The sequence below is a fragment of the Myotis yumanensis genome, unplaced genomic scaffold (assembly GCF_028538775.1).
Source record: "Myotis yumanensis isolate MYYU_CA2020_CCGP unplaced genomic scaffold, mMyoYum1.0.hap1 SCAF_3, whole genome shotgun sequence".
Classification (NCBI taxonomy): domain Eukaryota; kingdom Metazoa; phylum Chordata; class Mammalia; order Chiroptera; family Vespertilionidae; genus Myotis; species Myotis yumanensis.
The window spans coordinates 9184493-9205991 of NW_027223754.1; the positions used below are offsets into that span (position 1 = coordinate 9184493).

The window sequence follows — 21499 nt, forward strand, 5'->3', positions numbered from 1 at the left end:
ATATGCAAATTAACTGCCAGCCAAGATGGCGGCTGGCAGCCAGGCAGCTGACTCGAACAGGGAGGCTTGCTTGCTCCAGTGACGGAGGAAGCCAGGTTCCCCACCTGCCTTGCCTGCCTCTCAGCTGCTCTCTAAGAAACATTGTAACAAATATAGAAGCTAAACAAAACCCCAGAAACCTCCTTTCAGTCAGCCAGGCTTTAGCCAGCAGGACCGCAACATTGTTTCAAATACAGAAGGTAAACAAAGGCCAGAAACCAGCTTTCAGCAGCCAAGGCCTCAGAGTTGGAGCCAAGCCTCAGAGCTAAAGCTGGCCCAGAATAAAAAAAAAAAAGAGAGAAAAAGGAGTGGTTAGGAGCTTCAGTCACCCACCAGCCTGAAAACGGCCCTCAGCCCCTCACCCAGTCTGGCCAGGCACCCCAGTGGGGACCCCCACCCTGATCCAGAACACCCTTCAGGGCAAACCAGCCAGCCCCCACCTGTGTACCAGGCCTCTATCCTATATAGTAAAAGGGTAATATGCCTCCAAGCACCAGGATCAGCTGAGCCGTGAGGCCTCCCGGCACCGGGATCAGCGTGACAGGGGGCAGCAACCAAACCCCCTGATAGCCCTGTGGCTCTGTGTGTGACAGGGGGCGGGGCCACAACCTCCCTATCTGCCCTGCTCTGTTCGTGACAGTGGAAGGTGCCCCAATCCCCTGATCAGCCCTGCTCTGTGCTTGATAGGGGGTAGCTCCCCAACCCCCTGATCGCCCTGCGGCTCTGTGTGTGACAGGGTGTGGCACCTCAATCCCCCCCACCCCACCACGGGCCCTGCTCTGTGTGTGACAGGGTAGAGCCATAACCTCCCCATTGGCCCTGCCCTGAGTGTGACAGTGGCGGTGCCCCAACCCCCTGATCAGCCCTGCTCTGTGTGTGACAGGGGGTGGTGCCCCAACTCCCCTATCAGCCCTACTCTGTGAGTGAGAGGGGGGAGCTCCCCAACCCCCTGATGGGCCCTGCTCTTTGCATGGTAGGGGGTGGCGCCACAACCTCCCTATCTACCCTGCCTTGAGTGTGACGGGGTGGTGCCCCAACCTCCCAATCGGCCCTACCATGAGCATGACTAGGAGTGGCATCGCAACCTCTCGATCCGCCCTGCTCTGTGCATGACAGGGGGCGTTGCCCCAACTCCCTAATCGGCTCTGCTCTGAGCCTGACCAGGAGCTGCACCTAGGGATTGGGCCTGCCCTCTGCCACCCGGGAGCAGGCCTAAGCCAGCAGGTCATTATCTCCCGAGGAGTCCCAGACTGCGAGAGGGCACAGGCCAGGCTGAGGGACCCCCTCTCTTCCCCGAGTGCACAAATTTTTGTGCACTGGGCCTCTAGTATAGAATATAATCTGCCATTCATTACACAAGATACTGATTAATTTTATAATGGTCCACAATACAGAATAATAGGGAGACAAGCATTGAAACAAATAAGTATAAACTTATAAACTATAATAATTGCTTAGAAAGAAAAAGTAAAGTTGATATTCGAAAAGAAAACAGCAATAGGGCCCACAGATTGAGTGACCAGGAAAGGCCGCTCTGCAGAATTGACCTGTAAGCTGCTCTCAATGGAGATCATATCTAGGTCTCTCTACTAAACCACTGGAAATGTTGAGGAAGGGACTCGGGACAATTATGTGACAGAGGGGCACTTTCCTGGAGAAGAGGACAGCCAGAGGAGTGATCAAGAAAATGCGTGGACATTAAACAGGCAGATTTCATCCCACCCTGTGGTATAAGAGCTACAGGCAGCTCAGGGAGGTCCAGAACTCTTTCTGGAGAAATAGAAGGAGAGATCAGATGGCCATCTAGTAAGGATATTTTCTAATGGATTCTTCATTCCTCTATAGGACCCATTTAATTTTTAAACTTCCTTGGATGTGTAATAACCCATGCCTTCATTTTTGAGCATAAAGCATAGAGCTCTAAGTAGCCACTAAGACGAATTATTATCGTTGCCACATATTATCCTCATTGAGATCAGGCACCAAATAGGTACTCAAGGAATGCACATTTTGATATATCAGCTGATACATTTGCATCCTGTTTATAGGATGAGTGACTTGATACATAGAAGAATCAAGAAGATTTGGTTCTGGCATGATGTTTTGTACCTTTTGTTTAAAGATGGAAGGGACCACAGAAGGAACCTAAAGATCTTACATAATTTTACCACCAATGTAAGTCCTCATTTTTTTATTGTGGACAAACATACATAACATAAAGTTTATAATAATAACCATTTTAAGTGTACCATTCAGTGGCATTAGGGGCATTAACAATGTTGTGCAACCCCTACCACTATCACTTTCTAGAACTTTTATAAGTGCATGACTCCTATGTTTGTTAACATGCCCAGTCATTAATGTTCCCTACTGGGGGAAGTTCATCTACTGGGGGAAGTTGTCTATAAATAAATAATTACAAAATTTGATATGAGTGATGGTAGTTTATTAACAAAATGGGTGCTATGCTAAGGGAATAAAGATACAGGTCTGTGTATAAGAATATTCTGAAAAATGTTTGGATTAGGCAATGGTTTTCAAAGACCAAGGGCATTTATAGTAGTATTTTAAACTGGAAAAGATAAACATTAACTAGATAGTACTATTTAATTTTTAATGACAAGGAAATAGTAATGTTCTGGATATAGTCTGTCTTTGTGTTAAAATTATGTATATTAAAGGCAAACTTTAGAGAAACCAAAATGGCGGCATAGGTTAACTCCGGAGTTTGCTGCCTCTAACAACCACTTCAAAAATACAACTAAAAGACGTAACGGACATCATCCAGAACCACAGGAAGGCTGGCTGAGTGGAAGTTCTACAACTAGGAGGAACCGAGAATCAGAGGAGGCGCAGTGCTGAAGCAAAATACTAAGGTGCAGAGTGCGCGCGTGGCGCGGGCTGGTGGCTGAGGGCGCGGTTGTCTGTTTCAATCCGGAGGGAGCCTCAGACTCAGAGCTCCAGATCCGGGCGAGTCTCTAGGGACCCAGACTCAAACGGGAGAAGCAGGACTGTCTGGCTACGGTCCCTCCGAGGTTTGCAGCTGTTGCTGGGACAGAGAGGCAGAGCCCCTGGGGACGGACTGAGAGCAGCCATAACTGCTCCCTCCTCCGCCCTGTTGATCCCATGGGACCCACCCCGCCCAAGCCCTGCACAGAGTCATTTGCCGGATAGCCTCAGGCAAAGGCTAGATTAGCACAGCCAGTCGGCCTGGAGGTCAAATCCCTCTAGTATTAACTATAACAATCAAGGCTTAACTACAACAAGACTGCGCACAAAGACCACTAGGGGGTGTACCAAGAAAGCGTAAAAAATGCGGAGACAAAGAAACAGGACAAAACTATCAAGGGAGGATATTGAGTTCAGAACCACACTTTTGAAGTCTCTCAAGAGGCTTCTAGAGTCTGTCGATAAACTTGATGAGTTGTACAGGAAATCTAATGAGACCCTCGATGGTGTGATAAAGGACCATCTAGAAAGTAAGCATACACTGACTGAAATAAAGAATATTATACAGACTCCCAACAGCAAACCAGAGGAGCGCAAGAATCAAGTCAAAGATTTGAAATGCCAAGAAGCGAGAAACACCCAACCAGAAAAGCAAAATGAAAAAAGAACCCAAAAATACGAAGATAGTGTAAGGAGCCTCTGGGACAGCTTCAAACGTACCAACATCAGAATTATAGGGGTACCAGAAGATGAGAGAGAGCAAGACATTGAAAACCTATTTGAAGAAATAATGACAGAAAACTTCCCCCACCTGGTGAAAGAAATAGACTTCCAAGTCCAGGAAGCGCAGAGAACCCCAAACAAAAGGAATCCAAAGAGGACCAAACCAAGACACATCATAATTAAAATGCCAAGAGCAAAAGACAAAGAGAGAATCTTAAAAGCAACAAGAGAAAGAAACTCAGTTACCTACAAGGGAATACCCATACGACTGTCAGCTGACTTCTCAACAGAAACTTTGCAGGCCAGAAGGGAGTGGCAAGAAATATTCAAAGTGATGAATAACAAGAACCTACAACCAAGATTACTTTATCCAGCAAAGCTATCATTCAGAATTGAAGGTCAGATAAAGAGCTTCACAGATAAGGAAAAGCTAAAGGAGTTCATCACCACCAAACCATTATTATATGAAATGCTGAAAGGTATCCTTTAAGAAGAGGAAGAAGAAGAAAAAGGTAAAGATACAAATTATGAACAACAAATATGCATCTATCAACAAATGAATCTAAGAATCAAGTGAATAAATAACCTGATGTACAGAATGAACTGGTGATTATAATAGAATCAGGGACATAGAAAGGGAATGGACTGACTATTCTTGGGTGGAAAAGGGGTGTGGGAGATGCGGGAAGAGACTGGACAAAAATCGTGCACGTATGGATGAACACAGTGGGTGGGGAGTGAGGGCGGAGGGTGAGGTGGGAGCTCGAAGGAGGGGAGTTATGGGGGGAAAAAAGAGGAACAAATGTAATAATCTGAACAATAAAGATTTAATTAAAAAAAAGGCAAACTTTAATTGAAAACATGCATTATAACTTAAATGTACAGATAAAAGTGGTCACGTAATTATATTTATCCTTTGCTGTAAATTTTAGTTCAAAACATGATGGCCTTGCTTCCTGACCATGAGGTACCGCCTCCACCAACAGATCAAGTTGTTAGAGTCCCTAGATGTTAGATGACTGAGATGTTGGAGTGAGCTGCCCTCAGTAGAGTATAGCATAATTGCCTGGCAAGAGGTGAACGGTGAACAGTTTGTATTTTATGGGTATAATTACACTTGTCTTAAAATTTCATGCATTAATATCAGTATCAATAATTAATGAATTACAAATTGGATGATAATATCAAAAATTGCATACTGAGTGGCACTAGGGGTTCCACCAAGAATCAAAGAGAGGACATGGTGCTTGTCTTTACTGAACTTGGGGTCTGCTCATTCAAAGCAGAAGCAGGTTTGGACAATTGCTTGAAAGGAGGAGAAAGTTGAAATGTTTAACCAAATTAAGCTCAGGGGCTTTCATTCTTTTACTCATTCAAAACATACCTGATGAACATGTTTAAAATGCCACACAGTGTTCTAAAGGTTAGAAAAATATCAATGAATAAGGTCAAATTTTCTGCTACATTAAAGTTGGAGGCGAAAGTAACTAAATCACAAATACAATGCCAGGTGGTAAGTGAAATGGAAAAAGGTAAAGTAGGCTTAGGAAGAGAGTGAGTGCTAGGGACTAGGGTAGCAGTGACCCTGACAGTGTGACATTGGGCAGTAGAGATCTAAAACTAGGGTGGAAGCTAGTCATGCTGGCTTCTGAGGCAAGAATATTCTAGCAGAAGGAGTGGCAAGCATATATGGTGATTCTTTTCTCCAATACAACACATAATTAGAATGATCTATAATTAATCTATTATATAATGACTAGGGGCCCAGCATGGGAGATTGCGCGAGAGCCAGAACCAGTGTGCCTTGGGACCCAGAGTCAAGTCCCGCTGGTGCCGTGGGACACAGCATCAAGGCACCTCCTGGTAACCGGTCTTTGTCTTTGTGGCTTTAAGACCATTGGCTTTTTATTCTATAGATTCTGTTCTCTCCACCACCCAACTTTTTCTCATGAGCTCTTTCAACTCGCTGGACCTTATTCAGGAGACTACTACTATATTCCTATGTTGGAAAGGCTGCAAAAATAGTCCTTAGAAATGATGTGTTTGCCTGACATTATATTTGTTTTTAAAAATCTTATCAAATAACTCCCTAAAAATGCTCATAGAAAGCTTTACTATATTTTCAAAAAACCTAAGTTCCTGTTGAGTCAGACAGAACAGGAAAGGCTTAGAAAAAATCAGTTAAAGAAGCTAGTATATTTTTACAGGAAAATGGATTATTAGGCCATATCAAATTCCACACAAAAGCATGTGATCATTTAAATCATACAGGTCATCAAGGAACGGGCCAATGAAATGAAGAGAGATGAAGAAGGTAAAAGTGATGACAAGGGCACGACCCTCTCCAACAGAAAACGCAAGGCTTTTCTTGACCTGCTTTTAAATGTGATAGATGATGAAGGGAATAAGCTCAGCCTTGAGGCTATTCGAGAAGAAGTGGACACTTTTATGTTTGAGGTATGTTGCATTGTCATGTTAGTCTCAGGTATCATCATTGAACAAATTACAGTTCCTGTTATATAACAAGAAAATGATTTTTTAAAAATTAATATTGGGAGTTAAAACAGCTAAGGGTGAAGAAATAGCCAGCACTAACACTTAGACATATTTAAACATTTAATAGTAAAATTAGAAATAACATGAAATAGCAAGGATTATTTGTAGCCATCTTTTAAAATATTTTGGGATCCTTTGTATGATGATCTGTTCTCAATTTATTTTTAACTTAAAAATAATCAATTCATAGGAATTCTTTTAAAAAGTTTTTAGCATTTTTTAAAAGTCTGATCACATTTTGAAGTACTTGTTATAACTGATGAAGAGTCATTATATTGTAGTTAGAAATTACAAAGTTTAAGACCCTATAAATACCAGATCAACTTTCTTCTTCAGAAAAAGCTGTAGACTTGTATGGTTTTTTTTTTCTTCCCAACATCAGGGAAGTTTTCTGTCATTATTTCTTCAAACTGGTTTTCTATTCCTTTCTCCACCTCCTCTCCTTCTCGCACCCCTATTATGCGGATGTTGTTTCATTTCTTGTTGTCCCAAAGCTCCCTTAGGCTCACCTCCTGCTTTTTAAGTTTTTTTTTTTTTTCGGTTGCTGCTGTGTTTGTGTGTTTTTTCCTACCTTGTCTTCTAATTTGCTGATGTTGTACTCAGCCTCTTCAATTCTGCTGTTGAAGCCTTCCTTTGTGTTCTTTATTGGAGCTAGGTCATTCTTCATTTCCTCTTGATTCCTTTTCATGTTGGTGACATTCTTATTCAGCTTCTTATAATTCTCATTGAATTGTGTGTATTTATCATCCAGATGTTTGAGCATCCTTATAACCATTACTCTGAATTCTTTCTCTGATAAATTATTTGCCTCCATTTCATTTAATTCCCTTTCTGGTGATTCCTTTTTTTCTTTCCGTTGGGGATTGTTTTTATGTCTCCCCATTTTTTGCTGTAATGTTTTAATTGTTTCTATGTCTTAGATCCAACTGCTTTGCTACCCAGATTGTTTTGGGGGTGGTGCTATGTAGCTGATGATTTTTGGGACCCAGTGGTGCAGTCTCTCAGTTCTCCTGAGCTTGGTGATCTAGTGGAGCCTACTACTTGAGCTATTTGAGTTCTCTTGATGTAGTTGGGTCTTGAATGTTAGTTTATTAAACTTGGATGAAGTCTCATCATGGATTGGCAATGTGACTCACCTCCAGTTTCATTGTGCAAGCTGTTTTGGATATGATCGTGGTTCCAGCTCTTGTGAAAAGGGTTGCCTGAGGTCTCACTGGCATGTGCTCACTATGAGTTCCCAGAGTCCATGGGCTAGGGAGTTTGGGGTCTTGGGGCCTGAGGTTCAGGTACTTTTACTTTGGCTGGTGTTGTGTGACTCTTGCTGGGGTAGTGTCACTCTGTAACTCACTATGAGGGTCCTGGAGCCTGGGATGGTGGGGGCAGCTGTATCGTAGCCTGTGGTTGAGGCAGTGGGACTCTGGCCAAAGTGATTTCCCTCTCTGAATGATGAGGGGGTTCAGGATCCAACAGCTCAGGTTGTAGGAATCTCGGAGTCTATGGTTGAAACAATGTGACCTTGTCGGGGGAGGCGGGTCCTCAGTAACTCACCAAGGTGTCCAGAGGTAGGCAGCCAGGAGGGAGATGTCATGTGTCCTGTTGAGGGAGCTGTGCGCCCTTCGTTGGAGAGGCACACACCCAATGGCAGCTCACAGAGGGGCCCAGGAGCCATCTGCTGGAGCTGTGTGCTCGTGGGGCCCACAAGCTGGAGCTGCAAGATCATGGTGTGCCGCCAAGTGGGGGAGAGAGAAGTCCCAGTTTCTGTTCTGGGAGCTGTGTGCCCTTGGTTGGATATGTGTGCCCAGTGGCAGCTTACAGAGGCACCCCGGAGCTGTCAGCTAGGGCAGTGGCTCAGGGGGCCCATTTACTGGAGCAGCACTACCATGGAGATTGGATGCTGGCAGCCAAGGTCATGCCTTGAGGTGGCTCAGAGAGGCACCCTGGAGCCACCTGCTTGGGGGCAGACTCAGGGGACCTGTGTGCTGAAACCACATGATCACTGTGTCTCTGGGCAGGCAGCCTCGAATGGGGAAGTTGGAGTTTCTACTGCCAGGTCTGTGCGACCTTATTTGGATATGTGCACACCCAGCGGTGACTCACGAGGCACCAGAGAGCCATCTGCCAGGGCCGCAAATTCAGGATGCCTTTGCACTGGATTGATGTGATCTTAGTGTCCAGAGGTTGGCAGCCGGGAAGCTGTAAGTCCCACTTACTGTTACAGGAGCCATGCACCCTTGGAGGTAGATGTCCTAGGGTCTGCAGGTCTGTGGACGAGGCAGCAGGACTTTGGCTGGTGTGGCTGCAGGGTTGCAGGCCGTGTTCAAGGTCAGTATAGGTGGTGGTGCTCATGAGTTCCTAGAGGAGACCACTCTCCCCATCAAGATGGCGTGGGCTCCCTGCCCGACCCCCACAGCCCAGGAAGTGCCTTCAGCGGTGGTAGGGGCTCCCTGTCCAGAAGAGCCTGGTCTGCCAGCCTCTGATACTCCTGCCGGATTTAACTATCCCTTACTCATGCACACACACACTACACATGTCCACACACTCCCCTGTCAATTCCTCACTCAATCACACCCTCTCCCTCACCTCCATCCTGCCAGCCACCATCTTCCCAGCTTCTTCTAATAGAGAATCTAACCAGTTTGTGATTACAAGGAAATTTCTGGTCTTTACATTAAAAAAAGAGACAAATTTAAAAATACATAGTATTATTGATTGTTTTTAGGCAGCTAGAGAAAGGGATAGGGAGAGAGAGATAGAAACATCAATGATGAGAAAAAAATCACTGATTGGCTGCCTCCTGCATGTACCCTGATGAGGAATTGAACCGTGACCTCCTGATTCATAGGTCAACACTCAACCACTGAGCCACACAGGCTGGGTAAAAAGATGAATTTTTTGCAAAGATAATTTTACTAGTAACTACATTAAATATTTTTTTTAATTAAATCTTTATTGTTCAGATTATTACATTAGTTACTCTTTTTTCCCACCATAACTCCCCTCCACCCAGTTCCAACCCCACCCTCTGCCCTCACTCCCCACCCACTGTCCTCATCCATAGGTGCACGATTGTTGTCTAATCTCTTCACTCACCCCCCACACCCCTTTCTCCCCCCCCCCCAAGAATAGTCAGTCCATTCCCTTTCTATGTCCCTGATTCTATTACAATCACCAGTTCATCAGATTATTTATTCACTTGATTTTTAGATTCACTTGTTGATAGATGTGTATTTGTTGTTCATAATTTGTATCTTTACCTTTTTCTTCTTCTTCCTCTTCTTACAGGATACCTTTCAGCATTTCATATAATACTGGTTTGGTGGTGATGAACTCCTTTAGCTTTTTCTTATCTGTGAAGCTCTTTATCTGGCCTTCACTTCTGAATGATAGCTTTGCTGGATAAAGTAGTCTTGGTTGTAGGTTCTTGGCATTCATCACTTTGAATATTTCTTGCCATTCCCTTCTGGCCTGCAAAGTTTCTGTTGAGAAGTCAGCTGACAGTCGTATGGGTACTCCCTTGTAGGTAACTGATTTTCTTTCTCTTGCTGCTTTTAGGATTCTCTCGTTGTCTTTTGCTCTTGGCATTTTAATGATGATGTGTCTTGGTTTGGTCCTCTTTGGATTCCTTTTGTTTGGGGTTCTCTGCGCTTCCTGGACTTGGAAGTCTATTCCTTTCACCAGGTAGGGGAAGTTTTCTGCCATTATTTCTTCAAATAGGTTTTCAATATTTTGCTCTCTCTCATCTTCTGGCACCCCTATAATTCTGATGTTGGTACGCTTGAAGCTGTCCCAGAGGCTCCTTACACTATCTTCATATTTTCGGGTTCTTTTTTCATTTTGCTTTTCTGGTTGGGTATTTTTTGCTTCTTCGTATTTCAAATCTTTGACTTGATTCTTGCAATCCTCTAGTCTGGTGTTGGGAGTCTGTATAATATTCTTTATTTCAGTCAGTGAATGCTTAATTTCTAGTTGGTCCTTTATCACAACATCGAGGGTCTCATTAGATTTCTTGAGGATCTCACTACATTTATCGGCGGTCTTACCAGTCTTTTCGAGGGCTTCTAAACAGTTCTTTAAAGACCTTAAAAGTGTGGTTTTGAACTCTATATCCAACAGTTTGCTTTCCTCCAATTCTGTCGTTTGTGTCCTGTTTCTTTGTCTCGGCATTTTTTTATGCTTCGCTGTGTCGATAGAGTGCCTTTCTGTGCTAAGTGTCCCAATTACCTAAGGTAGACACTCTTGGTGCACCCCCTTGTGGGCTTTGTGCACAGTCTTGTTGTGGTTAAGCCTTGATTGTTGTAGTTATCACTGTGAGGAATTGACCTCCAGGTCAATTGGCTGTGAGAATCAGCTGTGTCTGCAGTGGGAGAACTTCTGTGCTGGAGACACCCCTCTGGGGCTAGACTTGCTTCGATGGGGCTTTGGTGCTCACTGAGTCTGCCTCCTGAGTGTGTCTTTTATGGTTCCACGGAGCTTAAAGCTGGATGGTCCCACTCTGACCTCTGGGCTTCCTGGCTCCTGGATCTCTAGGGAGGTGCTAATCTAGCCTTTGCCTGAGGCTATCCAGCAAAAGCCTCCCTGCAGGGCTTGGGTGGGGCGGGTCCCACGGGATCACCAGGGCGGGGTTAGGAATTATGGCTGCTCTCAGTCTTGCCCTCAGAGGCTCTGCTTCTCAGTGTCCCAGTAGTCGCTGCAAGCCCCACGGAGAGAAAGCTGCCCTAGGGTTCTGAGCGATGCCAGACAGTCCCGCTTCTCCCGTATGAGTCTGGGTCCTTAGAGACTCGCCCGGAACTGGAGCTCAGAGCCTGAGACTCCCTCCCGATTGAAAACAACCGCGCCCTCAGCCTCCAGCCCGCTCCACATGCACTCCGAACCTTAGTATTTTACTTCAGCACTGCGCCTCCTCTGAGCCTCGGTATGCTTTTCTCTTTCCTCCTAGTTGTAGAACATCCACTCAGCCAGCTTTCCTGTGGTTCTGGATGATGTCCGTTCCGTCTTTTAGTTGTATTTTTGAAGTGGTTGTTCGAGGCAGCAAACTCCCGTGTTTACCTATGCCGCCATCTTGGTTTCTCCTACATTAAATATTATAAAGAGAAAACCTCTTAACATGTGGCTTACCAAGTAAAGATTAAGAAATGGTTTTAAAAGGCAGCATGTGGAATATCCTGGAAATAGGAGAAAGGGAAAACCATCAGTTTTCAATGGCAGACTGCATGCACTGTGTTTGCTCTGCCTGCAGCCGCCTGGGTTGAGTCCCTCCACAGGGAGGAAGTTCTGTGCCCTGTAGCAGGAAACAAGAGATGTGAAGGGTTTACAGACCTGACTTCTCCCAGGTCTGTGCTGACTGGCCAGATGAGACAGGCCAAGTCATTGCAGATCTCTGCCACAGCCTCCTGTGTGGAAAGTGGAAAGATGGACTATAACAGCGGTTTTAAACTTCTATTTTAAGCAGATCACGTTATAGAAAAGAAACATTATGCAGAAAATGGACAACTAATTCACTAAAGAGTGGGCTGTGGGGCCAAATCCCAGCTCTGACCTATACTAGAAGTGTGACCTCGGGCACCTCCTCTCCCTTTTGAGACTTCTGTGTCCTCCTTGGTATAGCACGGGCCTCACAGAACAGCTCTGAGGACTAGGTGCATCGTTTTCTAATGTGCACCAACCATCGTGCCTGGCACATTCTTGTGCAACAGATATTGGCTGGTGTCTGATGTTGAAGTAGCCCCTGTACCCACACATGCATACACACACTCACACCTGCACATACACATCCATCTCCCACCAGTAACCTCTCACTTCCACACACACAAAAAACAAACTAAGGATCTCTTTCTTGCATCTCTAACATTCTTTGAAGTTCTGATTTTTTCCTTCTTCCCATGAAACAGTAGGCATAGCATGTATAACTACAATATTCTGACCTCCTCCATAAGAGGATGCAGGCTGTTGCTGCCAGGCCTTCTATTTTATTATTTTAATTTGAAATTTCATTTTATTTATTTTTAAAATCTTTATTGTTAAAAGTACTACATATGTCCCCTGTTTTCCCCCAATAACCCCTTATAGCCTGCTCCTGCCCCCAATCCCAGGCCTTCACCACCCTATTTTCTGTGTCCATGGGTTATGCATATATGCATACAAGTGCTTTGGTTGATCTCTTCCCACCCCCTCACACCCCCACCCCTTCATTCCCTCTGAGATGGAACAGACAATCTGTTCCATGCTTCTATGTCTGTGCCAGGCCTTTTAGGCTCCTGGTCTGGCTGATTCTTGCCCTGCGCAGTTCCGCCAATGCATTTGTTGGCTCTGTGCTTTGTGTTTTCTGCCTTTGGGTCGCAGAAAAAAATAAAACAGGAACTTCATTTTCAAATTCAAGGGAAGCTATTAAAATTGTTTAGCAAGAGCATGTCCTCTATGACTTTGTTAAACAACCGAGTGACATGGGCCAGCTTTTGTCTGGACTTCAGGGTCATTTCTGTAAAGAAATTGCAAGTATGAGAAAAGACAATAATGCCAACATCAGAAAATTGCAGAAAAGTCCTGAACAATTCCACTTAGGAGCTAAAACAAGTGCTTCAGAACTTCTGCCCAAGAGATGAAATATTACAATGGTCCTTGTGTTGCATAGGGTAAATGGACCAGTAGGAGTTATAATAGTATCTTTTATTTTTCAAATACATTTTTTTTCTGAACAACTTACCATTTTGCATGTGGAGTGTCCTGGTGAGATGAGGACAGGAAATAAGTGGCTGATGCCTAAAGACACTGAATGGACAGAGAATAAGGTCGTCCAGGGTGTCACACTCAGTATTGGAGCTGGACTCTCCTCACCACGGATCCTCCACGCTCCCCGAGGTGAAGAGTGTGGACTCTGCTTTGTCATCAGAAACTCCGAGGGTCCTATTCTTGTCTCCATCTCCTATGAAGCTGTCGGGCCCTGGGAAAGTCATTTAGCATCTTTTGGGGGCTCAGTTTGTCATCTCTAAAATGTGAATAGCAGTATCAAGAATCCCATGGAGATTTTTAATATATATATATTTTTATTGATTCAGAGAAATGTATTTTTATTGAAGGGAGAGGGAGAGACAGCAACATCAATAATGAGAGAGAATCATTGATTAGCTGCCTCCTGCATGCCCCCTACTGGGGATTGAGCCCACAACCCCATGTGTCATGACCAGGAATCGAACCATGACCTCCTGGTTCATAGGTCGATACTCAAACACTGAGCCACGCCGGACGGGCCCCCATGGATTTTCTGTGAAAAATAATTGAGTTCGTTTCTGCAAAATGTTTGGTATTTTGCCTCAAACTCATCAAGGTTTAAATGGGGCAATTTATCAACTTCTTGATGTGGAGACTCTTGCTTAGAATCACCCATGTGCTCCCTGGAGTACGGGTGAAGTCAACTATACAAATGGGGGACTGTGGAGAAGTGCAGATTTGGCCACTTGGCTCAGGAAAGTCACACTTTTATTTTCCCAAAAACAGTCCAGCGCACGGAGTGCCCTTGGAATGCCTCCTGTTAGCCCAGCCCAGCCACTCTCACCAAGTATGTGACTCTGTCGTATTGAATGTCCCTGTACCCAGAGGCATCCCCTTTGAAGGGATTGTTTCATTGGTTTGTTCCCCACCGAGGTAACATACTGTATAAAATTAACTTGTTCTGTCTGGGGTCACCTCACCGCTGTCAAATCCAGAGCCAATTCAAAATAGAGTTAGCATCCCTAACCTTCTCAATAGAACTCTGCTTTCTAAGCTTTTTTTTTTCTCTTACATTTGTAGGGCCATGACACAACTGCAGCTGGAATAAACTGGGCCTTGTATCTATTGAGTTGCCATCCAGAAGTCCAGAAAAAATTAGACAATGAACTGGATGAAGTGTTTGGTATGTATGGCCCCTTCACTACTTACATTGAAGATCCCAAGGCACTGAAGCAAATGCCATTCTTGCTCATTAAGAATGTGCAGTCGGGCCTGTTCTAAAGACACTGTAATAAGCAGGAATGCTGCCATATGGGACCCCTTCCAGGCCTAATGTCCTTTGCAAGACCTCATCCATTTGTTTACGGGCGTTTGCTGATTGCTTGGCATGTGATTGCACCGGGGGAGATCCTGGGGCTACATAGATAAATATCACTGTCCTCAAAAACCTTGCTGCTGCAAGTGAAGCAGACACTGTGTAGAAAGTATCAAGTCATGGCTGTGTGCTGGGGGAATAAGATGAAGGGGCTAGCAGAGAGCAGAGAGGAGAGGTGAAGCTGGTTAGTGGGTCAGGGAGAGCTGTTCCATATAGGATTGCTGTGGGTTAAGCTGATGGGACATACATTTCTTTTGTACAACCAGTAACCTGTAGGTAAGGAGTCCTAAGTTGATGCCAATAGGGATGTTGTGAGAATCCTGGGCTTGCTCTTTTCTCTCTGTCTGTCATTTTTATCATCGTGGATTTTGTTTTCTCAATTGTTGTTCTGTGTCTCATGTTTATCTCTAAGGCAAGAAGGGGAGGAGGGGATGAAGGATATTAGTCTCCTTTGACTGCTCTTAGGCTCAAATACTAATTTTATTTTAATCACTTTTCTTCCATTTCCAGACTAAATTTATTCTCTTACAGTTCTGGACACCAGAAGGCCCAGATGAGTATCTCTGAGTTAAATCAATGTGTTGGCAGGGCTCCACTTTTTGGAAGCCTGAGGGGAGAATCCATTCCTTCTGGTGACTGCCAACATACCTTGGCTTATGGCCACATCATTCCAATCTCTGTCTCCATCTTCACATGACCTTCTCTTCTATGGATGTGTGTCAAATCTTCCTCTGCTCCCTCTTATCATAACATTTGTGATGGGATTCATGGCCCACCTGGATAATCCACGATCATCTCTCCATTTTAGGATCCTTGATAAAATCTTCAAAAGCACCTTTTCCCAAAAAAAGTAATATTTAAATATTCTAGGGATTAGGATCTGATATATTTGTGGGTCATGATCAGCCTACCACAAAGGAACTGTTCATGTGCCATCAACTTAATCCTTTTAATCAGATTAATCAGATGTCATATGGCTTCCCATGGCTGGGAAGAGAAAGGTAAACGTTGGGTTGGACAACGAACAAAGTGATTTCTCATAGGTTTTCCTAGTGCAAAGTGGGGAAGGAATAGCCCTGACCAGTATGGCTCAGTGAATAGAGCGTCAGCCTGTGGACTAAAGGGTCCCGGGTTTGATTCCAGTCAAGGGCATGTACCTTGGTTGCGAGCACATCCCCAGCGGGGGATGTGCAGGAGGCAGCTGATAAATGTTTCTAACTCTCTATAGCTCACCCTTCCTCTCTGTAAAAAATCAATAAAATATATTTTTTAAGAAGTGGGGAAGGAATAATAAAGGAAAAGAGGAGGAGGTGGAAGACATTCTGGAAAGAGAGGCTCCAGTTGCACAATGGCAGAGTGGAGAAGGTGGAAGATAATAGTAAGCATCAAAGGACAGGTGGAATTCAGAACATTTGTTAGAACCCATTGAGGGGTGAAGTTGGAAAAGTAATTTCATGTCCAGATAGTGTGAGGACTGGATTTTCATACCAAGAGGGAAGACTTTGTTTTGTAGAATGGAGATGACCTAAACTTCTGGGCTCTGTTTCTGTCATCATTTCATTTTTCTTGTATCAAGTTGAATTTCTCTCAGATTGCCTCTGGTGGGCAAATTGGGTGTTCTAAAAACCCTGGTTCTTTTGGAATGTGTTCCCATGTTGGTGTTTTTTACAATTTGTAGCCCAATGCAGGTGTCACAAATGCTTTTGGATCTCACATGATTAGTGACACCATTTTTACTAGAATTTTTATTCGGCTGCTTCTCATGCTTTTTGCTAATTGTGCCTCACTTCTCTTCTATCCCCAGTATTAGTTCTAAACATTTTTTGAGCTACTGATGTTTGGATATTGAGATATAAGCATTCATTCCTCTTTTTTTTTTTTGTTTTGTTACTGGTGTAAACTTCACATTTAGTTTCAGTATAAGAAAGCAACTGGTACATTTTTAATGTTTAAAATTGAGCATTATCTTTTCTTTCCAGTGAAACAAACAAACAAAATCACATAAACAGGAACAAAATTACAATAGAGAATGACAATTCCAAATAAGATTCTGCAGGACCGCTCGTCTCCTATTGAGTTGCAAGCCTCAGGCCATTATTAGGAGAGAATTTTATTTTAAAAGTATCATCTTAAACTGCAAGAGAGTCCATTAAACATCACAATTAAACATACCGAAGGGGAAGCCTTGTTGTCAAAATGTCCACTTAACTAACACAAACATCTCATATCTACTCTTTGACCTTCTATAAACCCACTTATTTTAATTTTAAAAAATGTTCCGTACAAGAGAAAGTAGACAGGTGTATGTCGGTAAATGCTAACTGTCCACATTCACAGAGACACAGTGTAATCTGTGTGCTCAATGTCCAGAGAAAGGAGGAAACAAGCTGAAATTCTGTGCACTACTGCGCGGGCTGGGGCTCCAGCCTCTAGCGGAGCAATTTAAGCAAAAGGTTTTTCTTTACCACGGAGCACAGGGGCATTGATTCCACATAGTGTTTGTTGAGTCAGGAAGGGATAAAAGTGAATTTGGACTTGTGTGCATCCATACTAGCCTAACCAATGCACACAGACAACATGGGGGTGAGTGTATGAGTGGGGGCATAGGAGGGCAATGGGGAGATAAGGACACAAATGTAATACCTTAATAAATGAAGAAAAATAAATTTTAAAAATCAATGGAAAAATACTTCTAAAAGTAAAGAAAAAAAAGTGAAATTGGAACAGAAAGCGTTAGAGATTCTTTTCCCACTGTATTCTACTCAAGGTATTTCCCCCCAAATAAATTGAGAACCAGGATGTAACGGAGAGAAAAGACTTCAAGAGCAGAATGACTGAGCCTAAGAGTAAAGCAAAACAAAACAAAACCCAGACTGTAACTTGCTCCCAGTGACTGGAGGAAACTTTTAAAAAGAAGGTTGGAATCCATCCGTGTTCCTTAGTCACCGTCTCCTTCATCCTCATCAGCTTCTTCCTTGGTAGCTTTCAATCCTCTCCCTCTCCCCCTCCATCATCATCTTCTTCTCTTCTCCTTCCCCATCTTCATCTTCCATATCAGGAAGCAAGTAGTAATGAATTGGATTTTGGAAAATACCACCTTTGATGATCTCTCCCAACTTCTCTGCACCTGCATCAGAATGGCCATAAACCAGATTTTTGTTTCTCGGCCTCTTCCTGCTGGCTTTGTCCTGCATTGGATGTGAACATTTCATCAAATCCTTTCCAGATATTTCGTGGACTTTGAAAATGCATCACAGCTTGCACTCAGAGGAAATTCTTTGGGTGCAATTATTTTCCAAGGAAGGGTTTTCATAGCAATGAAAATCTGTTCTGTGACCTGATTTATTACTTTTCAATTCTGTCACTTCAACTCTGGTTAAATAACACAGTGCCTTTCCATGCATCTCCCCAAGCAGTGCAGGCGTAGAGATGGTTGCAAATGTTGTGCTCAAAAATGTGGGATTTGGGCCATCATTCCTACTTATTCTGAAAAACAATGGTTGGTAGAATTTGTTATATGTCCGCCTTCAGAATCTTCTCACTGGCTTGTTCATTGAGTTGTCTGTCTCATTTTTTTGCTTTCTCAGGATGTTACTGCTGTGATTTTTCTCCCCTTGGCAAGTCCAAGAAGCCATTTGGATTTTTTTCTGAGGAGGAAATGGAGAACATTTGGGGGCCAGGCTATAGGGAGAGTCCAGGAACCTGACCCAGGAGAAGATACACTTCTGAAAGAGGCTCTGATAATTCAAAATTAAATGTTTTAAACTTATAGTTTCATGCATTCACAATACAACTGTCACCTCCCTCTAATTCCAACCCATTTCAGCAGCCAAAAGGAAACCCTGCACCATTAATCAGCCACTGCCCATTTTCTCTTCCCCCAGCCCCTGGCAGCACCTCATTTACACTCTGTCTCTACGGATTTATCTTCTCTGAGTACTTCCTCCAAATTTAATGATACAACATGTGACCTTTTGTATCTTTTTTTTTTTTTTACTTAGCATTATTGTCTCATTTTATTTTGATTATCTATACTATTAAGAATTTTACTTTTGCTGTTGGTATTTAACATTCAGTGTATTAATGTTATAATGTATTCTTTTTTGATGTCTTATCCACCAAGCCCAAATACTTCTTTCATTTATTTTATTTCATGTATTTACTTTGATCAGGGAATTCTGATCGCCCTGTTACCTTAGAAGACCTGAAGAAACTTAAATATCTGGAGTGTGTTATTAAGGAGACCCTTCGTATATTTCCTTCTGTGCCTATAATTGCCCGTGATCTTAATGAAGATTGTGATGTTGGTGAGAATTCTTTCATGAGAGTAGTGGGGAGAGTGGACTTTTCTGTGTCTGTCTTGCTCTGTTCTCATGACATATCAACTGTCTCATGACAGGGGGGTACAACATCGTGAAAGGCTCTCAAATACTCATCATTCCCTACGCACTGCATAGAGACCCGAAGTACTTCCCAGACCCTGAGGAGTTCAAGCCAGAGCGGTTCTTTCCCGAGAATTCGATGGGACGCCATCCATACGCATATGTGCCCTTCTCTGCTGGACCCAGAAACTGTATAGGTCTGTATCCAGCAGAATCGATTTGACCTTTCAGATGCACATGGCAGGGGTTTCTCACAATAATGTCTTTGTGAGAAGACATAGTGTCTCGGATACAAGTCTGTTAAAAAAAAAAATAGTTGTTTTATTTTTCCCCCCACTTTACTAAACTATCATAAAGTATATCAGTTTTCTAGGGCTGCTGTAACAAAGCACCACAGACTGTGTGTCTTAAATGACAGAATTTTATTTTCTCACAATTCTGGAGGCCAGAAGTCCCAGATCAAGGTGTCTGCAGGGCTGGTTTCTTCTGAGGCCTCTCTCCTTGGCTTATAGATAGATGTCTTCTCCCTGTGTCTTCACATAGTTTATTCCTCTCTCTCTCTCTCTCTCTCTCTCTCTCTCTCTCTCTTTCTCTCTCTGTCTCTGTGTGTGTGTGTTTCTAATTAATCCCCACTCAAGGATATGTTTTTATTGATTTTTAGAAAGAGATGGAAATATTAATGTTAGAGAAACATTGATTGTTGCCTCTCATATGTGCCCTAGCAAGAATCTAACCCACAACCTAGGTATATGTCCTGATGGAATTGAATTCACAACCTTATGGTGAATGGGATGACATACCAACCAACTAAGCCACCCAGCCCGGGCTTGATCTCTTCTTTTTATAAAAACAACAGTCAGTTTGGGTTAGGGCCCATCCATAGGACCTCATTTTCTTTTACTCACCTCTTTAAGGGCCCAATCCCCAAATGCAGTCACATTGTCAGGTACTGAGGGCTAAGAATTCAGCAGATGAATTGGGCGGGAATACCATTCAGCCCATAACATAAAGCATAACCAGTTTCATGGTAGAGTTTTAAAATGTAAATCTTTGGATTGAAGTAGAATATACTTTATATGGTAGAAAGCTTATTTATAACAATTAGTTTATTTAACCTGTTTTCATTGCTTTTAAGAATTGCTTTTTTCAAAGCCAAAACAGAGAATGCTCACCATAGGACCAGTGGAAGTACTTCAACAAAATGAATGCACATTGCCATGCATTGTACACACTTTTGGCTTTAGTATACCTGGGATTTTACTGTTTATGTAAATGCAGGCATCGGTACAATGAGGCCTGGTAACTCTATAGTAAACTACATGAAAGGCCCAGTAGGAAAGCGTTCTAGAGTTGTGGTTCTCATGCTTCAATGAGCCCAGGATTTACCTGGGTGCTGCGTGGGCTAGATTCCTTGTCCTCAGAGCTATTCAGATGCACTGGGTGGGAGACGGAAGGGCACCCAAGAATCTTTATTATTAGGAAGCATCCTGAGATCCTGAGTGATACTGGTTCTCCCAGGGCCTGTTGTGAAAATCTAACATCACTTGCTCCCTCTAATAGAACCTGTTCTTTCTCCCATTTGAGATGTATCTGTAATTAAAGTTATGCTATTTACATTAATATGAAGGTCAAAGGTTTGCCATGATGGAAGAAAAGGTCATTCTTTCATGCATCCTGAGGCATTTTTGGGTAGAATCCAACCAGAAAAGAGAAGAACTCGGTCTGGCAGGAGAGTTAATTCTTCGTCCTACTAATGGCATCTGGATCAAGTTGAAGAGGAGAAATGCAGATGCATCCTAACTCTATTATTGGGCTGTGCCTTAATAGGAATAAAGTCTTTCTTTAAGAGAAACTTTGCATTTACAATGTGTTAATCCCTACACCTAATTTATTCTTATCACCACTTACCTTGGGGTCAAGTCTTCCAAAGAGAGAGTTTTTATATTTTCATCACCACAATTATCTTACCCTTGCTCTTGATCCCAAAAGGCAAGTTAACTGATGTTTGTACCCAAGTAAACATATTCATTTCTCAACAGAGGGATCCATAGACCAATTCAATTTCAATTGACAGACCCAAAGGATATAAGTTAATTGAAGTTCTAGAATTTTTTTAAGGTATTCTTGTTGAACACAAATATTTACACTAATAAAAGTGAAACATGCAAATTAACCATCACTCCCCAACTCCAGTACACCCCCCAGCCAATCAGAGTGACTATGCAAATTAACCCAACAAAGATGGCGGTTAATTTGCATACATAGCCTCACAGCGAATACTGAAGATGACTGAAGATGGCGGTAGCCACAGAGCTGGAGTGAGCAGGAGGCTTGGGTTGCTCCTGGCGATGGAGGAGCCAAGCTTCCCACAGGCCCTGGACTCTGCTCAAGGTGTGCCTGGGAGTCTGGGTTGTCAGGGTAAACCAGGTTTCCAGCCCACCCTGGGTTAAGCTCAAGGAGGGGCGGGGCCTGGGCTCTGCTCAAGGAGTGGCTGGGGGCCTGGGTCACCGGGGGCGACCCAGGCTTCCAGCCAGACCTGGCCTCTGCTTGAGGAACTGGAAAAAAAAAAAAAAGGAGTAGCTGGGAGCAGCCAGAGCAGAGAAGCCAAGCCTCACTGCTGCGGCCGGACAAAAGGCCTGGGTCATCAGTGCTGGAGGAAAACCGGTGCTTGCAGCCAGGGGAAGGAAGGCCTGTTGTGCGAATCTTCGTACAACAGGCCACTAGTACATATATACAAATACATTTAGTTTGAAAAGGGTAATAAAATACT

At 43.4% G+C, this 21499-nt stretch overlaps 1 protein-coding gene across 1 annotated transcript in view; it reads left to right on the top strand.

Moving 5' to 3' along the window:
* The window catches only part of LOC139005922 (cytochrome P450 4V2-like), a 33327-nt gene extending 12746 nt beyond the window's left edge, over nucleotides 1–20581 (top strand). Inside the window, exons 6-11 of the mRNA XM_070408234.1 lie at nucleotides 2088–2214; nucleotides 5983–6168; nucleotides 14053–14155; nucleotides 18520–18654; nucleotides 18747–18926; nucleotides 20357–20581. Of these exons, the coding sequence (XP_070264335.1) occupies nucleotides 2088–2214; nucleotides 5983–6168; nucleotides 14053–14155; nucleotides 18520–18654; nucleotides 18747–18926; nucleotides 20357–20529 (904 nt within the window). The 3' untranslated portion in view covers nucleotides 20530–20581. The remainder of the gene's footprint in view (nucleotides 1–2087; nucleotides 2215–5982; nucleotides 6169–14052; nucleotides 14156–18519; nucleotides 18655–18746; nucleotides 18927–20356) is intronic.
* Nucleotides 20582–21499: the final 918 nt, after the last annotated feature.